This window comes from Oreochromis niloticus, linkage group LG4 (assembly GCF_001858045.2).
Source record: "Oreochromis niloticus isolate F11D_XX linkage group LG4, O_niloticus_UMD_NMBU, whole genome shotgun sequence".
Taxonomy (NCBI): Eukaryota; Metazoa; Chordata; class Actinopteri; order Cichliformes; family Cichlidae; genus Oreochromis; species Oreochromis niloticus.
Genome location: NC_031969.2, coordinates 9,340,133 through 9,356,288, shown reverse-complemented (window position 1 = coordinate 9,356,288; position 16,156 = coordinate 9,340,133). Strand labels below are relative to the sequence as shown.

At 41.7% G+C, this 16,156-nt stretch overlaps 2 protein-coding genes across 6 annotated transcripts; both read right to left on the bottom strand.

The window, feature by feature from the left end:
- Window positions 1–296: 296 nt before the first annotated feature.
- chadla (chondroadherin-like a) lies at window positions 297–5,765 on the bottom strand. 2 transcript variants are annotated; one of them, XM_003443215.5, is made up of 11 exons: window positions 5,478–5,765; window positions 4,748–4,906; window positions 3,989–4,183; window positions 3,756–3,911; window positions 3,511–3,656; window positions 3,084–3,322; window positions 2,604–2,875; window positions 1,575–1,911; window positions 1,126–1,478; window positions 730–896; window positions 297–647 (listed from the first exon to the last, which is right to left on the bottom strand). In XM_003443215.5, exons 2-11 carry the CDS (start codon window positions 4,904–4,906, stop codon window positions 356–358), a joined length of 2,316 nt encoding a protein of 771 aa, XP_003443263.1. In that variant the 5' UTR covers window positions 5,478–5,765; the 3' UTR covers window positions 297–355. The 2 variants fall into 2 exon arrangements, with proteins under 2 accessions (XP_003443263.1, XP_025762559.1); XM_025906774.1 differs by lacking the exon at window positions 5,478–5,765 and adding an exon at window positions 5,455–5,465.
- Window positions 5,766–6,621: 856 nt separating this feature from the next.
- Window positions 6,622–15,031, bottom strand: rangap1a (RAN GTPase activating protein 1a). Of its 4 annotated transcripts, none has more exons than XM_005468378.3 (16): window positions 14,902–15,031; window positions 14,007–14,126; window positions 13,778–13,905; window positions 12,907–12,966; window positions 12,637–12,816; window positions 12,373–12,507; window positions 12,018–12,176; window positions 11,502–11,615; window positions 10,963–11,062; window positions 10,749–10,833; window positions 9,546–9,696; window positions 9,082–9,198; window positions 8,863–8,968; window positions 7,833–7,921; window positions 7,593–7,757; window positions 6,622–7,273 (listed from the first exon to the last, which is right to left on the bottom strand). In XM_005468378.3, exons 2-15 carry the CDS (start codon window positions 14,116–14,118, stop codon window positions 7,632–7,634), a joined length of 1,662 nt encoding a protein of 553 aa, XP_005468435.1. In that variant the 5' UTR covers window positions 14,119–14,126; window positions 14,902–15,031; the 3' UTR covers window positions 6,622–7,273; window positions 7,593–7,631. The 4 variants fall into 4 exon arrangements, with proteins under 4 accessions (XP_005468435.1, XP_005468434.1, XP_003443169.1 ...); XM_005468377.3 differs by having other exon boundaries at window positions 7,636–7,757; XM_003443121.3 differs by having other exon boundaries at window positions 7,636–7,757; window positions 14,777–14,914.
- Between the last annotated feature and the right edge of the window lie 1,125 nt (window positions 15,032–16,156).

Here is a 16,156-nt window from a genome sequence, read left to right as displayed (position 1 = left end):
TTTCACCTACGGACACAGCGCTTGGCCTCTGTAAATTAGTATGTGCACCACTAAATATACATTTCTGTAATATGCATAGCAGTTGGGCTCTTCTAAAAATGCGTTTTTATTCCCTCTCAACAAACCTTGTTAGTGTCGCATTAAAGTATCCCTGCAAGAATGGTGAGAGATTGGCTGAGTGACTGTCAGGTTTCCTCTGACTTTTTAACTTTGATTTTTCGCTTGGATAGAAAAAACTTGCATGGCTCAACATTTTAATTTAGAACCAAAAAAATGTAGCTTTCAAGAAACCCAACTCCTTAACACTCAGGTTTATTGCAAAAAAAAGAGTAAAAGGAAAATGAGTTACATGTTCTCATTTCAGTATCTTCTTTTTCTTTGTTACTTTTGGTGGCCCAGGTTTTCTTTGAGGCTGCTTCCTGGGCAGTTTGGCGACTTTAGCTGTGGTCTGTGCTTTGATTTTTCGGGACTTCAAGGAGTCTGCTTTGGATTTCTTCACTTTTGGATCTGCAGCACTTTTCTTTTCTTGTGGAAAAATGTTCTCTGGACAGGACTTGAAGACGTGGATGCCCTGGACCTTCTGACCTCTGAGCTCAGGAGGGTGACCACAAGTTGCGGTCAGCTCCAAACTAACATTCTCCATCCACCTGAGCCACAGACACAAAGCAACAGAGTCAGTAAAGCTGTCAGTTCATTCTAACTGTAATCGCAGGTAAATCTTATACCGACCTGCGCAGAGGAAGCAGAAAGCAGTCACAACGCAGTGGGTTGTCCTGCAGGTCCACGGTCTCCAGGCCGGTGAGTGAGCTCAGATCAGGAAACTCCTCCAGCTGGTTTCCTCTCACAGTCAAAGTCCGCAGCTCTGAGCCCAGCCCCAGCAGCGCATCCTTGGAGATCTGCACAGTGGTGCAATACAAAGAGTTGAAAAGAAAATGCTGTATCTTGAACAAGCCCTCAGTGCAGTGAATAATCAGCACATATTCTCACATAAACAGTACAGTCAGTACAGTCATGTCTGAACTAGATATTGGAAGCCTGGCGTGTGTTTAAATACTGACAATGCTGAGAAAACATAAACACGTTGCAAACTAACTTGTGATATTAGCTTAAAAGGGTCTCTTGTACCTTTTCCATTCCCATATGATCCATGTAAAGCCTCTTCAGACTTTTGGATAAGGGCTGGAAAGCATTTGGTCCCACCCAATGAACTGAGTTTCCAGAGAGGTTGAGCTCCTGCAGATTAGGGGTCTCAACCAGAGCGTGGGTGGGCACCTCAGTCAGCTGATTTGAATCCAGGTGAAGGGTACTTAGAGAGTCAGAGTCAAGAGCACCCTTGGCAATATAAGTTAAGTTGTTATTGCTCAGATATAACTCAGTAAGTTTAGAGCCCAGTGAGGACAGTAACCCGCTGGTCTCAAGTTTAGAGATGGCATTTTGCTCCAGGTGTAACACAATCAGACTTGGTAAGAGTGACAGAGCTAGAAGAAAGACACAGAACAGCCATGTTTTAGTTCCAGTGTTTCTTGCAGATAGTATCTACTGAGAGGCAGACTTAATGTAACTTATCCACTGACCTGATCCAGGGAACTGTGCCAGCTTGTTCCTCTCCAGGTGGAGGTAGGTGAGCTTGGGCGCTCCAGCAAAGGCCTTGGGGTCCAAGGACACGAGGTCATTATCAGAAAGATACAAATACAAAAGGTTTTTCATCCCCTGGAGGGCACCACCTTCAATTTCATGGATTTTGCAGGACTGCAGGTGAAGAGAAACAAGTTGGCTGCTTCCTGGGAAGCTGTTGGCTGGAAGGTAGTGGAAGTGGTTATCGTGGAGGTCCAGCAGCTGCGTCTTGGCGGGGAAGCCTCGTGGGATTCTAGTATGGCCCCGACCCTCACATGTGGCATGCTGGGTCTCAGTCTAGAGAAAATCAATTTTGAATGTGATAGCTGCAAAACGCCTCAGTGGAAATAACAAACAGTCATTGAGGAAGTACTCTGAGGGTTTAATTAATATAATACTGACATATCACAGTGCTCTGAGACACTGATAAACATATGAGTAAAACAGCTGCCTTGTAGCACACAGCATTAGCCTTCATTTAAAGGCCTTTGAAGCATTATTTGTGGTGTGCCAAATATCTACCACTATGTTACCCATCTTCCTACAGTGGATTTTTAGAGCTTTCAACTCAATTTTATTTATAAAGCATGGCCACTTGATCCAACCCCTAACTAACTGCTTTATCAACACCCTTTTAGCATAGCTCTCTAGCTTAAACTAGACTGGGTGTCTGCCTCCTGAATTCAAACTGGAAGGTGGTCCCACAGATTAGGGCCCTGAAAGCTGAAGGCTCTGCCTCCCATTCTACTTTTAAATATCCTAGGAATCACAAGTAAGCCCGCAGTCTGAGAGCCAAGTGCTCTACTGGGATTAGTGAAGTAAGTAAGTACAAGTGAGCCAAGTGAGAGTCTGGTAAAACAGCAAATCTATGAGAAACTGGAGTTTTTATTTGTTCTTCCTGCTTTCGTTGTTGAGAGATCAGCAAATGCTGGAGTTGAACTGAAACGTTCATGGAAGTGTCCCAGAAGTGTTTTCTGTCTCCAACTTACATCACATTCACAGTTAGCTGGACACTTGACCTTCTGCTTTGGCTTGGCAGTGGCTGTGACCGTGGGTGGGACTCTTTCTGTACTCTCCTCCTCCTCATCATCCTCCACCGGTGACTTCCCCCTCCTGCAGCGCAGATCCTGAGGAGACACCGCCTGCAGAGGCTCATCTGAGAGGTGAGGAGGTCCAGAGCAGGCTCCCAGCAGCTTCACACCACTAACTCTTGCCCACTGCCTCAGTGGAGACATATAGCAGTTACAGTAGATGGGGTTCCCTTTAGAAAAAGTAAGAAATGCCTGTTGGTCAGCATGTAAAAATGACACATGGTATGCTATCACCCCCCTACATCTTTCTTTCTTGGCCTCGCTATGAGACATGAGAAGTCAGATCACTTACATCTGCTGGTTTGGAAAAAATGAAAGCCTGTTATGTTAAAGTAAAAGTCTGTGTCCAATAAAAAAATATCAGAACACAGGCTTTACCTGTCAGGTTGAGGCTGGTGAGCTCTCTAGGGCCTGAGAGGGGCTCCAGGTACCGGAGATGGTTGTGGCTGAGGTCAAGGTGTGAGAGGAGGGGGGCTTGAGAGAAGGCCTTGTCTGAGAGGTCCTGAAGGGACATGTGGCTGAGGTACAGGTGTGTAAGCTTTGCCATGGAAACTGAATCTTCCCCGAGGTAGACCATGGGGTTGTGGTTCATGTGCAGCCGTGTGACCTCACGGAGTCTTAACAGGTGAAGGACATGGCAATTTAAAATTGTCACTTAAAAGCTCACAAATTTGACTCATGGTATGTATTGTGGTCAGTAGTTTGACGTCTTTCTCAGTGCTGCTGCAGCTGAGGATTCAATACTAAACACACATTAAAACACACACATCAATACGTCCCATAATAATCGTTCAGGTTGTCCCACCTCGTCATTGTCTGTGTGGGGAAGAACTGCAGCTCATTGTGATCCAGGTCGAGGCGGCTGAGGGTGAAGAGCCCAGCAAACGCCTCAGGTGCCAGGTTGTTCAGAGAGTTGTGGCTAAGACGAAGAAACTTAATGTTCTGCAGCCCCTTGAGGAGGAAGAGGAAGAGGAGGAGGACTGTCGTGGAATCGCATTACCAAACACATCCAAAAAGATTATTAAAGTATTTACCCATAATTTGGAGTACCTGGAAGACCATGTTAGGGATGTAAACCAGCTGGTTGTGGGTGAGGGCCAGTGTGTTGAGGAAGCCGAGCTGTGTGAAGGCTCCAGGCTGGATCTCCTCGATGCGATTGTGGTCCAGACGCAGCTCTTTCAGGGAGGAGAGACCGTCAAAGGACTCCTGCAGCAGTGAAAAGAAGATAACATCATTCTCATAATAAAGACTCGAGAGGAAAAACTGTGGGCCTCTGATCTTACTTGGTAAAGGATTTCAATTTTGTTGTGAGCCAGGTTTAGAGAGACCACTCGGCCAAGAGTCCGAAAGGCGCCCTCTTTAATCTCAATGATGTTGCAGCGCTGCAGGTTGAGATAGGTGAGGTAGGGTGTGTGCATGAATGCCCCCCTTGACAACACCTGCAAGTTGTTATTCCTCAGGTCGAGTTTCACAGTAATCTAAAGGAAACAATGAGTATTGGACACACAATTACATGCCAGGACGGAAACCAGAGTGAGGCAGGTTTATTCAGCTAATAAGTCTGGTTAATAATCACTATTTGGTTCTAAAATCCCTCTCTCTTGATTTCAGCACTAATTACTCACAGAATGTGGTCTGTACTTCATAATTATACGGTTTCACTCTTTCTTTACTGAGGACAATGAGTGATCATTCACAACACAGGCTGGAAAAAAATTACGTGCAGTATTTTTACAGAAGCTTCTTTAGCAGCAGCAAACTCCCTTTAGATGTTTCTGATGTTTCGCTGAGGAGAAATCTTCCTCCTATAAACCTGTTTGGGTTCATCAATATTTCTGGAATGTCTTAATTGAAAACCCAATTTTAGGTCATGCCAGAGCATCTCAGTCAGGTTAGGGGGGAGAGCATTTTAAATTCTTATTGAAACACGTGCACGCTCCATCCTTCAGACTAAAGAGGAGAGGATCCATCCAGCTTGTTATCAACCCTCAGTTTAAAAAGCCTATATGTCTAAGATACTGCAAAACCACTGAATTCCTCACCTCCTCCACAGTCGGGGGGACATCTGTTAGGTTCTTGCCCACACAGGCTGTTGTGAGTGTGGTGCTGTCACAGCTGCAGGCTCTGGGACACTTTTTGGCTTCCACGGGTAAAGACAGTGTTAAAACAAGGAGGACGACTTCAGCAGAGAAGATCTGCATCTGTGCCAGTAACACATGTTAGAAATAGAATTACAGAAGTGGCTAACAGCCCCGGGTTGGGAGATAGACACTAGACACACTAGTTCAAGTTATCAAGCTATTCTGCACATTACAGAAGCAAAACAACAGATTTTGGGGGTCTTGAAACATGGATTCCTCCTCATTTACTTGGATAAAGGACTCTGTTTTTTCTTTCATGTCTATAAAATATTGTTGAAGGATTGTCATGTTGCCTAATGTATCTTTAAGGAGGCAGAAGAGCTCTCCACAGTTAAAATCAGCATAGCTTTTTACTTTGTTTGGTATTTATTTTTGATCAAATGTTCTGATTTCCCAACGTCTCCCACAATTTGTTCCTGGTTCCCAAAACTCAACGGTTTGGCTTTAGCAACACATGGCGCACATCATTTATCTGCCATTTTTAAAATATAGATGTAGCAGGTGATGATCAAAACTGATTGACTGCTCAATATATATCTTAAGACTGAATGCTACCATATGAGAAGTCTAAACTCCAAAGCAAATCAGAGTTCAAAACCCAGACTCACTGAAAACAAGCAGCTTGGCTTACCTTTAACCATATGGCTGTGCTATCAGTGTTTCCTTGGTAACAAGAATTACAGATGGATTTAATCTGCCAGTTCGGGCCTTAAGTTGTCCGCTGAGGGCTTTACTTCACTCTGAGTGTGTCCAGTACTTACAGCCTGTGGGCCAACAGGCTAACAAACAAGGCTTTGGTAAATTCTTTTGTGGTGACCCCTGATCTCTGTGTCCTCTCTCTGCAAATTAACACACCGGCTTCACATTTTCTGAGGCACAAGAAGCGAGCAGCTTCTATTTGCTGGCACATGAGATGAAATGACTCACTGCTGGTTTGGAAAAGTCAAGGCTTTTAAATCTGAATGCCGGAGTTTCATCCATAAGCTTCCATTATAACCTTAAAAAAGCCAGCTCCAGCAGGTAATAATGATTATTACTACCATTTCAACTTTTTTTTCTCTGTTTTACAGTACTGTAAAATCTGTATCTGCATTACATCTTTGGAGTTTAAGGTTTTTATTTTTATTTTTAAATAAAACTCATTCCAATAAAAGCTTGGATGCTATCTGAAATATACACAAAACTAAGTGTAATGATTTGAAACTCTCATAAATCCTATTTTTATTCACAATCATACACAGAAATGTTTGGACTGCAACATTCGAAGAAGGAAAAAAATAGTTGGGAAAGAGCCATGTTCACAACATTCTTCCTCTTAACTGCAGCCAGGCCATTTCAGCACTAAACCTCTTCGCTAGGTTTAGCATTGTCTTGCTGAGATATTCAAGGCCTTTTTCTGAAAAAGACATTATCTGGATGGGAGCACATGTTGCTCTAAAAGCTGACCTTATACGGTTCAACGTTAATGGTGCCTTTCAAATGTGCAGATTATTCTGAAATTGCTCCACAAATTATGGACAAAGGTTTTTGCCAGATTGGTTTATATCTGATCACATTACTCACCGTCGCCAGTTAACCTGAATGTTCCTTCAGCTGTTTCTTTTTAGTAGTTTCCCTTATCAGTTTAAATATTTAACGTTTTCCATGTTTTATTGTGAATAAAATATGGGTTTATGAGACTTGCAAATCACTGCATTCTAGTTTTATTTACTTTAAACAGCATTTTGTCTTTTTTGGAATCAGGGTTGTAGAAACTACACAGTCAGTATGCAGACTTAAAAACAAAACAAAACTCAAATGAGCTTTATTTTTGCAACACAAATTCATCAACAACTGTTTAACCTAAAATTACATTTCAATTTATTTAATGCATTTTAATGTGGTATGTTACGGTCTTGTTTCTGCTTGTCAATAGATATTTTAATATCACAATTTGAAAATATTTGTGAATATATAACAAATATTTGGTGTGAAACAAGAGAATAGCAAAGGTGAAAATTAAATAGAGAAGCCACAATAGCTGCGAGTGCCAAGTCCACACTGATCCTGGTTTACAGCTGTTCTGTCACCTGTGGAGCGTGAGGCCTTTTCTCATTCACCAGAATACAAAGAGGGTGAAGTTAAAGGTGTCAGTGCTGTCTGGTGGTTATTTGAGCATACACAAAGGGCTTCAACAATTTCACACCTTCAGAGCTTATTCTATTTCATAAGACGTATTCAAGTTATGTCCGAAGTCCAGGGAAAAAGGGGGTTTTCTCAAGTGCTCCTCTTTTTTACTTGTGTTTGTGTGTGCTGGTTTCCAAAGGCCCATGAATGATCAGTCTATGCGCACGTGTCCACAGTCCTCAGCTCTGAGACCGGACTCTCTGCAGTGTTGATTGGAGATTGTTTTTAGCATTCCCACATGGCTCCAAGGTCTTGTTATTCCTAAGAATGACACATGCAGATTGTACAATTATTTGTCCATTATTACAATTTTTTTTTCCATTTAAAAATCTGGAGATTTTCTAGGATGCTGTGAAACACCCCAAAATCAACAATAATTATTTAATTATTAATTTTTTCATAATTAAATTGCACCAAAATATTCCATTATATAAATAGTTTAATCAAGAATATAATGAACACTCTCCAACACAAAAGTGAGACAAAACCAGGGCAAATCCATCACCATCGGTTTACGCACCTGGTGCAGAAGCATTTATGTTCTTTGTTACTAAGGATAGGAATTAATGGCGTTTTGTACCTGGAAGCTGCCTTTTGATTGGCTCATTCTGTCACGTCCTTACCGGGACATGAAGGCCTCCAGCACAGCCACGCTCTCTTTGGGGAAGTAGTCCTGTCGAACGACATGCTCCAAAGCTTGGAGGTGGCCGGGGACCACAATCACAGGTTTCACCTTATCCTCGCTCTGAAGGAAGAGGACCAGAAACATTAGGAAAAAAAAAAAGCAAACCAAAGACACACTTTGCAGAGTGTTTCATACCTTAATAAGTCCAAGCAGCACTAACAAAGATGATACAAAGCTGTAGCCTTGGAAGGAAGAGGAGGTGAAAGCTTTCCTCAGGAGGCCATCTGCAAGAGGAAAAACATCTTTACAAACTGAATTTTCAACACTGGAATAACACACCACTGACAACAAGTTTACAAGCACCACAAAACACACGTTTATGCAAAGCAAAATAGGATTTTAAAAAAAAGGACAAGTCTCAGACCATGATGCTTTTCATCCACCAATTTGTTTGTTGACGGGGAACGGGAAAATTACAATAATCTGAAAAGAAGTGTGACGTGTGGGGGACGTATACATATATATCATTATATCTTTTATATCTATCTCTAGGTTAGTGTGGCTCTCTTGGATGGAAACAACTACCAGCATCTGAAGCTAATGATTTTATACTGCTTCATTAATTCATACACAGCATGCTAGTGTAAAAACAATAAAAATAAATAAATTACATACATTTAAAAAAAACACAAAAAAACCAAAAACCAAAAACAAACTCTGGAACATATTGTATACACCAAGAGAAACACATGCCAGTTTTACACTTTGGCTTTTACTCTAAATAAACATTTAAGTGGTTCTATTAATAAAGGCTCCATTTAAAATTTTTCTACTCTTGGCTCTGTATGAGATCTGTGAGCAAAGAAGCCCCGCCCACCTTCCACACAAACCTTTTGTTTGCAAGTGGCAGCCAAACGTGAAAGCTGGCTCCAACTGTGATGAGCCAAAACCACTTTTTTTTTTTTTTTTTTTTTTAAATAGAGTAGACGGAGCTTTCTAATGACGTATATGAGGTAAATTGTAGGATTATTTAAATAAAATTAAATAAATAAAGAGTATTTTAAGCTTCAACAATAGCTGAAAATGAGAAAACTATGCTAATACTCAAAGTAATATATGAAAAAAAAAGACAGAATCAAACAATTTAGTACAAAATAACCAAAATACACAAATGTCACACAAGTCATGCATTTGCAAGATGATTCAACTCCACAAAGTGTCTTACCAATACTGTCCAACACTGCATTCTTAACTTCATTATTGTCCTCCTTGTACACAGATGCAATCTTGAGGAAGGCTTCAGCTGTTTTTGCAGCGTCTGAAACATCCACCTGGGCCCAAAAGAAGAAACGTTTACACACTAAAGAACTGCTGGATCTTTGCAAGTGTGTTTTACTGTCACTGCTAAGCTGAAGTTGCACAGCAGAGGAGATTTCTTTGCTACCTGCTGCTCAATAAGCAATGCTCTCGTGGGGCCCAGTTTAAGCAGTTTGTCAGGGGAGGGAAAGCTGAGGAAGGAGGAGACTTCTGGGGGTCGAGGTGCTGACTGTGGGGTGGAAAACTGTAAGAACAAGGCGAAAGAAACAAGTCAAACCACAAATGTGTGCATATGATCACAGCTAGTGTGGATTTTAGACTTCCTGTCACCTATTCAGTACAGAATGAGGCTTCTGTTAGACACAACAATGACATCCCTTAATACTTTAACATGTTAGTCATCATTTGGATTCAATAAGGCCCAAATCTTACATATATCCCACTTAGAACTAGTGTATACTTTTTTCCTTATAGAGATTAAATGGTTAAAATTAAAAAAATATATAATTGCAGATACATTTGATGCCATTTTACTCATTTAACTTGAGCCAACTTGTGTTAAAACTATTACAATGAACAGACATGTCTTACCTTATTGCCAGTGCTTTCCTCTTCCTCCTCTTCTTCCTCTTCCTCCTCTACTTCCTCCTCGTCCACATCCTCCTCGTCATCATCTTCTTCCTCATCGTCGTCTTCGTCTTCATCGTCATCATCATCATCTTCTGGCTCGCCCTCATCGTCACTGAAGAAGATTTTTTTTTTTTTTTTAAAGCACAGCTCTGTAGTGAGGACTTTGCAAAGAGACTTCATTACCTAAAGCTGCATCCACAGTAGATGCGATTTGCACGTTTCACATCACTTGATAAGCTGACATTTGACAGGCCCCGGTTACCTAGGCAACCCTGTGACGCATTTACTACCGGGTCATGTCATTCAATGGTATCCTGAGTTGGCAGCCGTTTCAATCACTCGCCTGGGATTTGAGAAAAGTTTATCTCGGGTAGTGCCCACTTCATGCTGGTTAGTATTTGAGTAGAGTATTTAAAAGAAGCCTGGCAGGAGGATCTCAGTATAAAGATTATAGACAGCAGATGTCAGAAGGGTCAAGAGCACCTCGTCAGCATGTGCCAGATAAAGGCCTATTACAATTCAAGGTTCTACACAGGCTACATTTATCAAAACGCAAACTGTCTTCCTTCCTAAAGCGATTCCTTCTGTTATTGCATCCTGTGATCGAAGCGAACAAATACCGGCTTCTCTAGCTCAACCTGTCCAAACATCCCAGGATTTTGCACCAAGACATTTCAGGCCTTGTCAGAAGTTTTGATAAAGCAAATTGCTCGGGGCCCAAACCAGACATTATTTTGGGTGAAAGCAGCAACCCTAGAATTGTCAAATAATCAATACATGTTAATCTGATTTGCGCTGTTATTGGCACGAAAACTTATTCTGTTGAACTGGAAGCAAACGAAGCCACCGACTCTTCTAACAGTAATGTAATGAACCATTTACAGCTGGAAAAGATCAAAAGGGGGACTTATTCCATGTAATTTGGCAACTCTTTCACTACTTTAACAAATCCAAGGCATGAGAGATGTGTCTGTAGTATTTTGTCTTTGAGATACTTTTTTAAGTGGCTTTAAGTTCATATGAAGAACCTCAAAAAGAGTTGTGGGGGGAAAAAAAAGGGTCTGAATGTCACTTTCTGTGGTCCGTGGTTGCCACACTGCTATGAATCACAACCACTGTGAACGCAGCTCAAACAGACAGGAGTCAGACTAAGCTGTGATTTACCTGAGTGATCCAAGTAGCTCGCTCATGTTCATGGCTTCCATGGCGACTTTCAAAGCTCTGCAGCCATCCTCTCCAATGCAGTTACCTGAAAACCAGAGATCCTTTTACACAAGCCGTGAAGCCAAATGCAGCTAAAACAACATTCCTCCATAATGTCTCAAATACAAACAAACAACACAAGCATCGTGACTGACACCGACTGCATTCTTTGTACCATTTAGGTCCAGTTTCTCCAGTTGGTCCTTGTCTTTTACTGCCTGTGCCACGACCAGAGCAGCATCCTCAGTAATCTCACCGTACGACAGATTAAGCTCCTGTGGAACATAAAAACTATTTATTCAGAAAGGTGTCCCACGCACATACATATGCTTTTATTTTAACTTCTGTAACGTTGCTGTAGATTTCAACTATGTAAAACAAAAGGTGATGGATAGGAGCAGCTGTAAAGTTTTCCTTCACACGCGAGCTCCTAGACAGGTTTCTACTGCAGGTCTATTCTTAGTTGCAAATGTGGGAGAAATGCTTTCATGTTGACAACTGAGCGTGAATTAAACGAGAAGCGTCGAAGCAAGAACTTTTACATTAAGGATTTTTTTTTTAATAACAAGTTACTCGATGAATCGTTAAAACTCTAATACCATCATTAACCCTGTGCCCTGTTGTCAGGATGATAGGGGGAAAAATTAAATATTGCCCAAGCCTGCTTCCAACAACAACTTGCAACATAGAGCTGGTAGGGTTCCCCTCACTCACCTTGAGGATCGGCAGCCCCTCTGACACGCTCGCTGCAATCGCTTTGGCTCCTTCCGGTCGTACCAAACAGTCTCCAAAGTTTATCACCTGGATGCTCCGCAAGTGTTTCAAGGCCTGTGAAGACACAGACAGTATCTGCTGCATCAGGCTGAAAATAACCAGTACAAATGATGGTGATGCATATTTTCACTATATTCAGGCTCTGAGACTGAAAACTGGTCAGAGGCAAATGATTCTGTCCTATTTTGCAGGCACTGTACAAATTTAATCTTGTGAAGGCATAACTTTAAGATCTTTTCTCTGTGCCTTTTAAACCAATCAGACTCTTTTGTGCAGGTGTCAGTGAAGCAGATTTTCATGCCTTTTTCAAGCCTATCCAAGATTATTTTTCCAGGCCTGGGAAATGAACATTTTCAAATACTTTTCAGGTATTTCATGAGTGCACAAAGTCTGTTTAAAAAATAATAACAACTCACTGTCTAGATATGCAACTGCCAATCCCTTACGTATGTATACCTGAGCCATGGCGATAGCCCCCTTCTCAGTGAACGTGTTGTCATTCAGATTGAGGATTCGAAGTCCTGGATTGTGCTGCATGGCTTCGGCCAGGGCGGTCACACCTGCGTGGTTGATGCCATTCTGGGGCATGTGAACCTCCTCCATGCTGCCTATAAGCTGGAAAGACAAACTTTAATCGTACACTTTCGCTGCTTGCACATAAAAGATAAAGCTGTGAAGTTCTACTTTGAATCTGTCTGACAGCATAAACCGGCTGATAATTATTTATACAAAGTGGTCCAAGAATAAAACGTGTCAATCATTAAGAGAGGTATGCGAAACAGCCGTTCTGATTCATAAAAATCAGTCTTACCTTAAAAGCCTGAGCGAGGGCAGTGGCTCCATCATTCTCCAGTCGGTTTCTTCCTGCAACAAACACCTTCAGGCTGAAGGGCGATCCTTCAGCGCTGGATTTTTTATGATTGTAGATCAATGCTGCAGCTAAAATCTGAGGAGTACAAAACAAGTACAGCCATAATGATCTATGATGCATCTGTACACTTGTCTGGTTTTCATCTTTGGATAATGATGACCTTATCCAAGAACACACATGAACACGTGTCATCTCCACACTTACCTTGCCACCTCCGATGCCCATGCCACAGTTGTTGAGCCGTAGCTCCTGCAGTGTGTAGCAGGTGGAGCTCTTTAGCAGATTCTCAATGCCCTTTACTCCATCGGGTCCAAAAGCATTGTCGCTGAGGTCTAAAACTGTGAGCCTGGCACCCGCCAGCATCAGAGCATCACCCAGTGAATTCTACAAAACAAAAATAGGAAGGTAAGGAAGTGAATCAAAACTAACCGCTTGGGAGACAAAATTAATGTGTTATGGATAATCATGTAGTACCAGGGCAGGTGGGATCTCAGAGCGCAGGCGACCTGTAAACATGTCACTCCAGTAGCAACGCTGAGGAGGAAGGAAGCAAGGAGACATGAGCAGTGTAAGTGGAAGCCACAAGATGACTGATTGATTGTATTCCATTACAGGGCAGTTAATCATATCAATTATTAATCTGCAGAGGGATCTGTTGCAAGTGCACATGTTATTAATCTTTCAGGGCTGCTGCTATCAATTATTTTAGTATTCCAGTATTCTGATGTCTATTCTATTAAGTAACTGGATAAGAAACACTTTTGTCTTCTGTGTGCCATATTAAAGTCAGATTTATTTTCTTTAAAGAAAAAAAAATTAATGGAAAAATAAATAAATGCAGTAATCCATCAACTTTCTTCTGCTTATCCAATTCAGGGTATTAAAAAAAACCCAACAACTTGTGAGAATATTGTATCTCCTGGATGAGGTAGATTTGGTGTGTGCTCATGTGAATGTGTTAACACAGTTTAATTAACAAGATTTATTCATCTAAATGAGCACAATGTTACTCAAGCCTTGAAATAAATACATCCTAATACACCCCATGCCCCCTTTAGATTCACCCATGCTTGTTGGAGGTATCAGTGTGAGGTACAGCAGAAGGCTGTTGTCAGCCTTCAGCAAGCTGCAGGATGCCAGCCCCCCTTTACCCAAGCCATGAATTGGATAAACGTTTGGATTTCTCATTCCAGATTTTCATACTTCAAACATTTGCTATGATAAAGAACCTTTCATCATATGCCTTTAGAATGTGAATTTTATTTTTATTAGTTCATATTTATTGTGGAGAAATATAAACCTGGTGAAATGTTACAGAGATGATGAACAGAGGTGAATGTCTCACCTTCAATGCACTCTTTGTCTCCAGGGCCTTAGCGATGGCCCGTGCTGCCTCCACACCTACAGTGTTTCCCTCCAACCTCAGAGCCTGTAAACCCTCAAAGTCCTGGATCTCCTTCACCATCTCCTCAACTGCAGAGATTCAAATGATCATATTAAAACAGGTAACACATCATAAAAAAAATCATTAAAGCCAAGCCTTAGGGTTATTTTAGTGATTAAGTGACACTCACCTGACTGAGCATCATCCAGCTTTCTTCCCTGTCCTTTGTAACTGAGCTCTCCATCCTCCACTCCAGTTTTGGCCAGAGAGTCAGCCAACTGCGCAACGTCGTCTGTCGCCATCCTGGCACCTGAGGACCAAATGCATCACTTTTTTAACTTCATGATAAACTCCGCTGTCTGACACCTCTGCCCAATACCAGATGCTAACAGAACCAAAACACCCAAAAGAAGTCATTCAAACTCTAAATTATTCAGCTGCGTGTGAACAATCTGGTTTAAAGAGCTCGGGTTTTATTCTGGAAAACCTACCCGCCTTACTGCTACACAAAAACAGCTGAAAGCGCTTGTTTCACTGAGGGAATAATGCACCTCAAAAATAGAGTTGAAGTCTGGAAAAACCACCGGAGCTCCCATGTCCAGTAATCTCTACAGTCTCCTACATAACGTCTGCTCTCTGCGTGCTGGTCTAACACCCGGAGTCAGCCGACAGCTTTGACGTAACGGTCACTGAGACTGAGAGTTGTTTTGGGGTGGATTTCCTCTTACAAGCAACCGGCGCCTAGCATGGGCTAACGTTGCTACCATTATGCTAATATACCTGCATGAACTGTAACAGGCTCGTGTCGTCTCGAAGCCTATACCATCGTTTCTGGAATTTGTAATCCATTTTTATGCCATAATTATATAATTTCTTATGCGAATATGAACTGAAAGATTCACGTGCTAGCAAAGGTACATTCAACGTGGTTACAGCTCGGTCAGTCATCTGTTAGCAAACCTTTCAAGTTGGCCAGCGCCGAGGTTATCCCCAGCCCTCGGGTTGAATTAGTTATTTTACACACCCTAAATCGTGTTGTAGCTAAACACGAGTCTACTCTTCATATAAATGAACGCTGTCATTACCACAACACTGCTGTGCCGCTTGAATACAGTCCGGCGGATCGCTCCCTCGCTATTGCGCCTCTTCTTCTTCTTCGTGAGTTTTGGCAAACAGCAAAAATGATGCATTACCGCCACTAACTGGTAAGGAAGGACCTCGACAAAAATATTAGTCTGTCTTCAAAAATTGAAATGAAGCCTCATAACCTTTATATCTTGAAGTTTGTTTTTTAAATTAGTTTATTTATTTTCTTTGCCTTTAATGAATAGCTTTTGTTCCTATACTGATGTTTTAGATTACTTGTCTAAAACAAGCCAGCATCAGAACTTCAGCCAAACTACAAAAATAAAATACGAAGGTCAGCTGGGAAGTGAACCAGAAACAAAAGCAACAAATCCTGAGATGTTAATAGCCCATTAATCTTCGAAAATATTCTGCCATGCCAATTTTTTATGTTTTATTTCTCATGGAAAATATAAACTAGTTGCAACATTACAGAGATCCTCTTTTATTCTTCTTCTTTTGGCTGCTCCCTTTAGGGTTCACAATAGGGGATTATCTCCCTTTATCTCGCTCTATCACTAGCATCCTCCTCACATCCACCCTCTGCATGTCCTCTTTCACTACATCAATGTATCTTCTCTGTAGTCTTCCTATTATCCTCCTAACTGGCAGCTCCATCTTCAACATCCTTTGTCCCATATATTCAATATCGCTTCTTCCCTTCTTATCAGTGCCACCGTCTCCAAACTAAACATCATAACAGGTCTCACTACCAGGGGCGGATCTAGAAGGGTGGCATGGGGTGGCAAGTGCCACCCTAAAATGATCCCTTGCCACCCCAAGTGCCACCCCAGTTTTGCATATGACAGTGTTGTTTATTAAAATAAGATAGCATTAACACTTTGAGCGTAGTTACAGTCAACAGTGAATATAATTGCTAAAACTAAATATATTGCATAGTGTTACCCCCCCCTCCACCATTAACAAATGGTTCAGCCCATAGCAGGATCGGCTTTTTTCTTGTTTTCAGTAGCAAGCGATGTTTATGATTGTGCCAGAGCACATTTTGAACAACACCATGGGAATTTCGCTTTTTACACAGGTGGTTGGATGTTACACTCTGGAAATGGAAGGAAGGTGAGTGTTATTAACCCTCTGTGGTCCACAGACACGGTGCACCTCCAAATCATATGACTGATGTAAGCTGACGTAGCAACAAGCTGCAGCCACGCTGAGTCTCTATTTCAGCCCACATTGAAAGTTCGGACTTCAAAG

Bases quoted from the DNA above. Each gene is read 5' to 3' on its own strand.
- chadla (XM_003443215.5), bottom strand. From the start codon at position 4,906: ATGCAGATCTTCTCTGCTGAAGTCGTCCTCCTTGTTTTAACACTGTCT. The intron at 2,876-3,083 runs GTAAAGCCTGTG...CTTTTTCTAAAG, and splicing joins CACCAGCCTCAACCTGACAG to GGAACCCCATCTACTGTAAC. The intron at 648-729 runs GTCGGTATAAGA...TCTGTGGCTCAG, and splicing joins TTTCTGCTTCCTCTGCGCAG to GTGGATGGAGAATGTTAGTT.
- rangap1a (XM_005468377.3), bottom strand. From the start codon at position 14,118: ATGGCGACAGACGACGTTGCGCAGTTGGCTGACTCTCTGGCCAAAACT. The intron at 10,834-10,962 runs GTACAAAGAATG...TCTGGTTTTCAG, and splicing joins GGAGAAACTGGACCTAAATG to GTAACTGCATTGGAGAGGAT. The intron at 7,758-7,832 runs GTATGAAACACT...CTCTTCCTTCAG, and splicing joins TGCTGCTTGGACTTATTAAG to AGCGAGGATAAGGTGAAACC.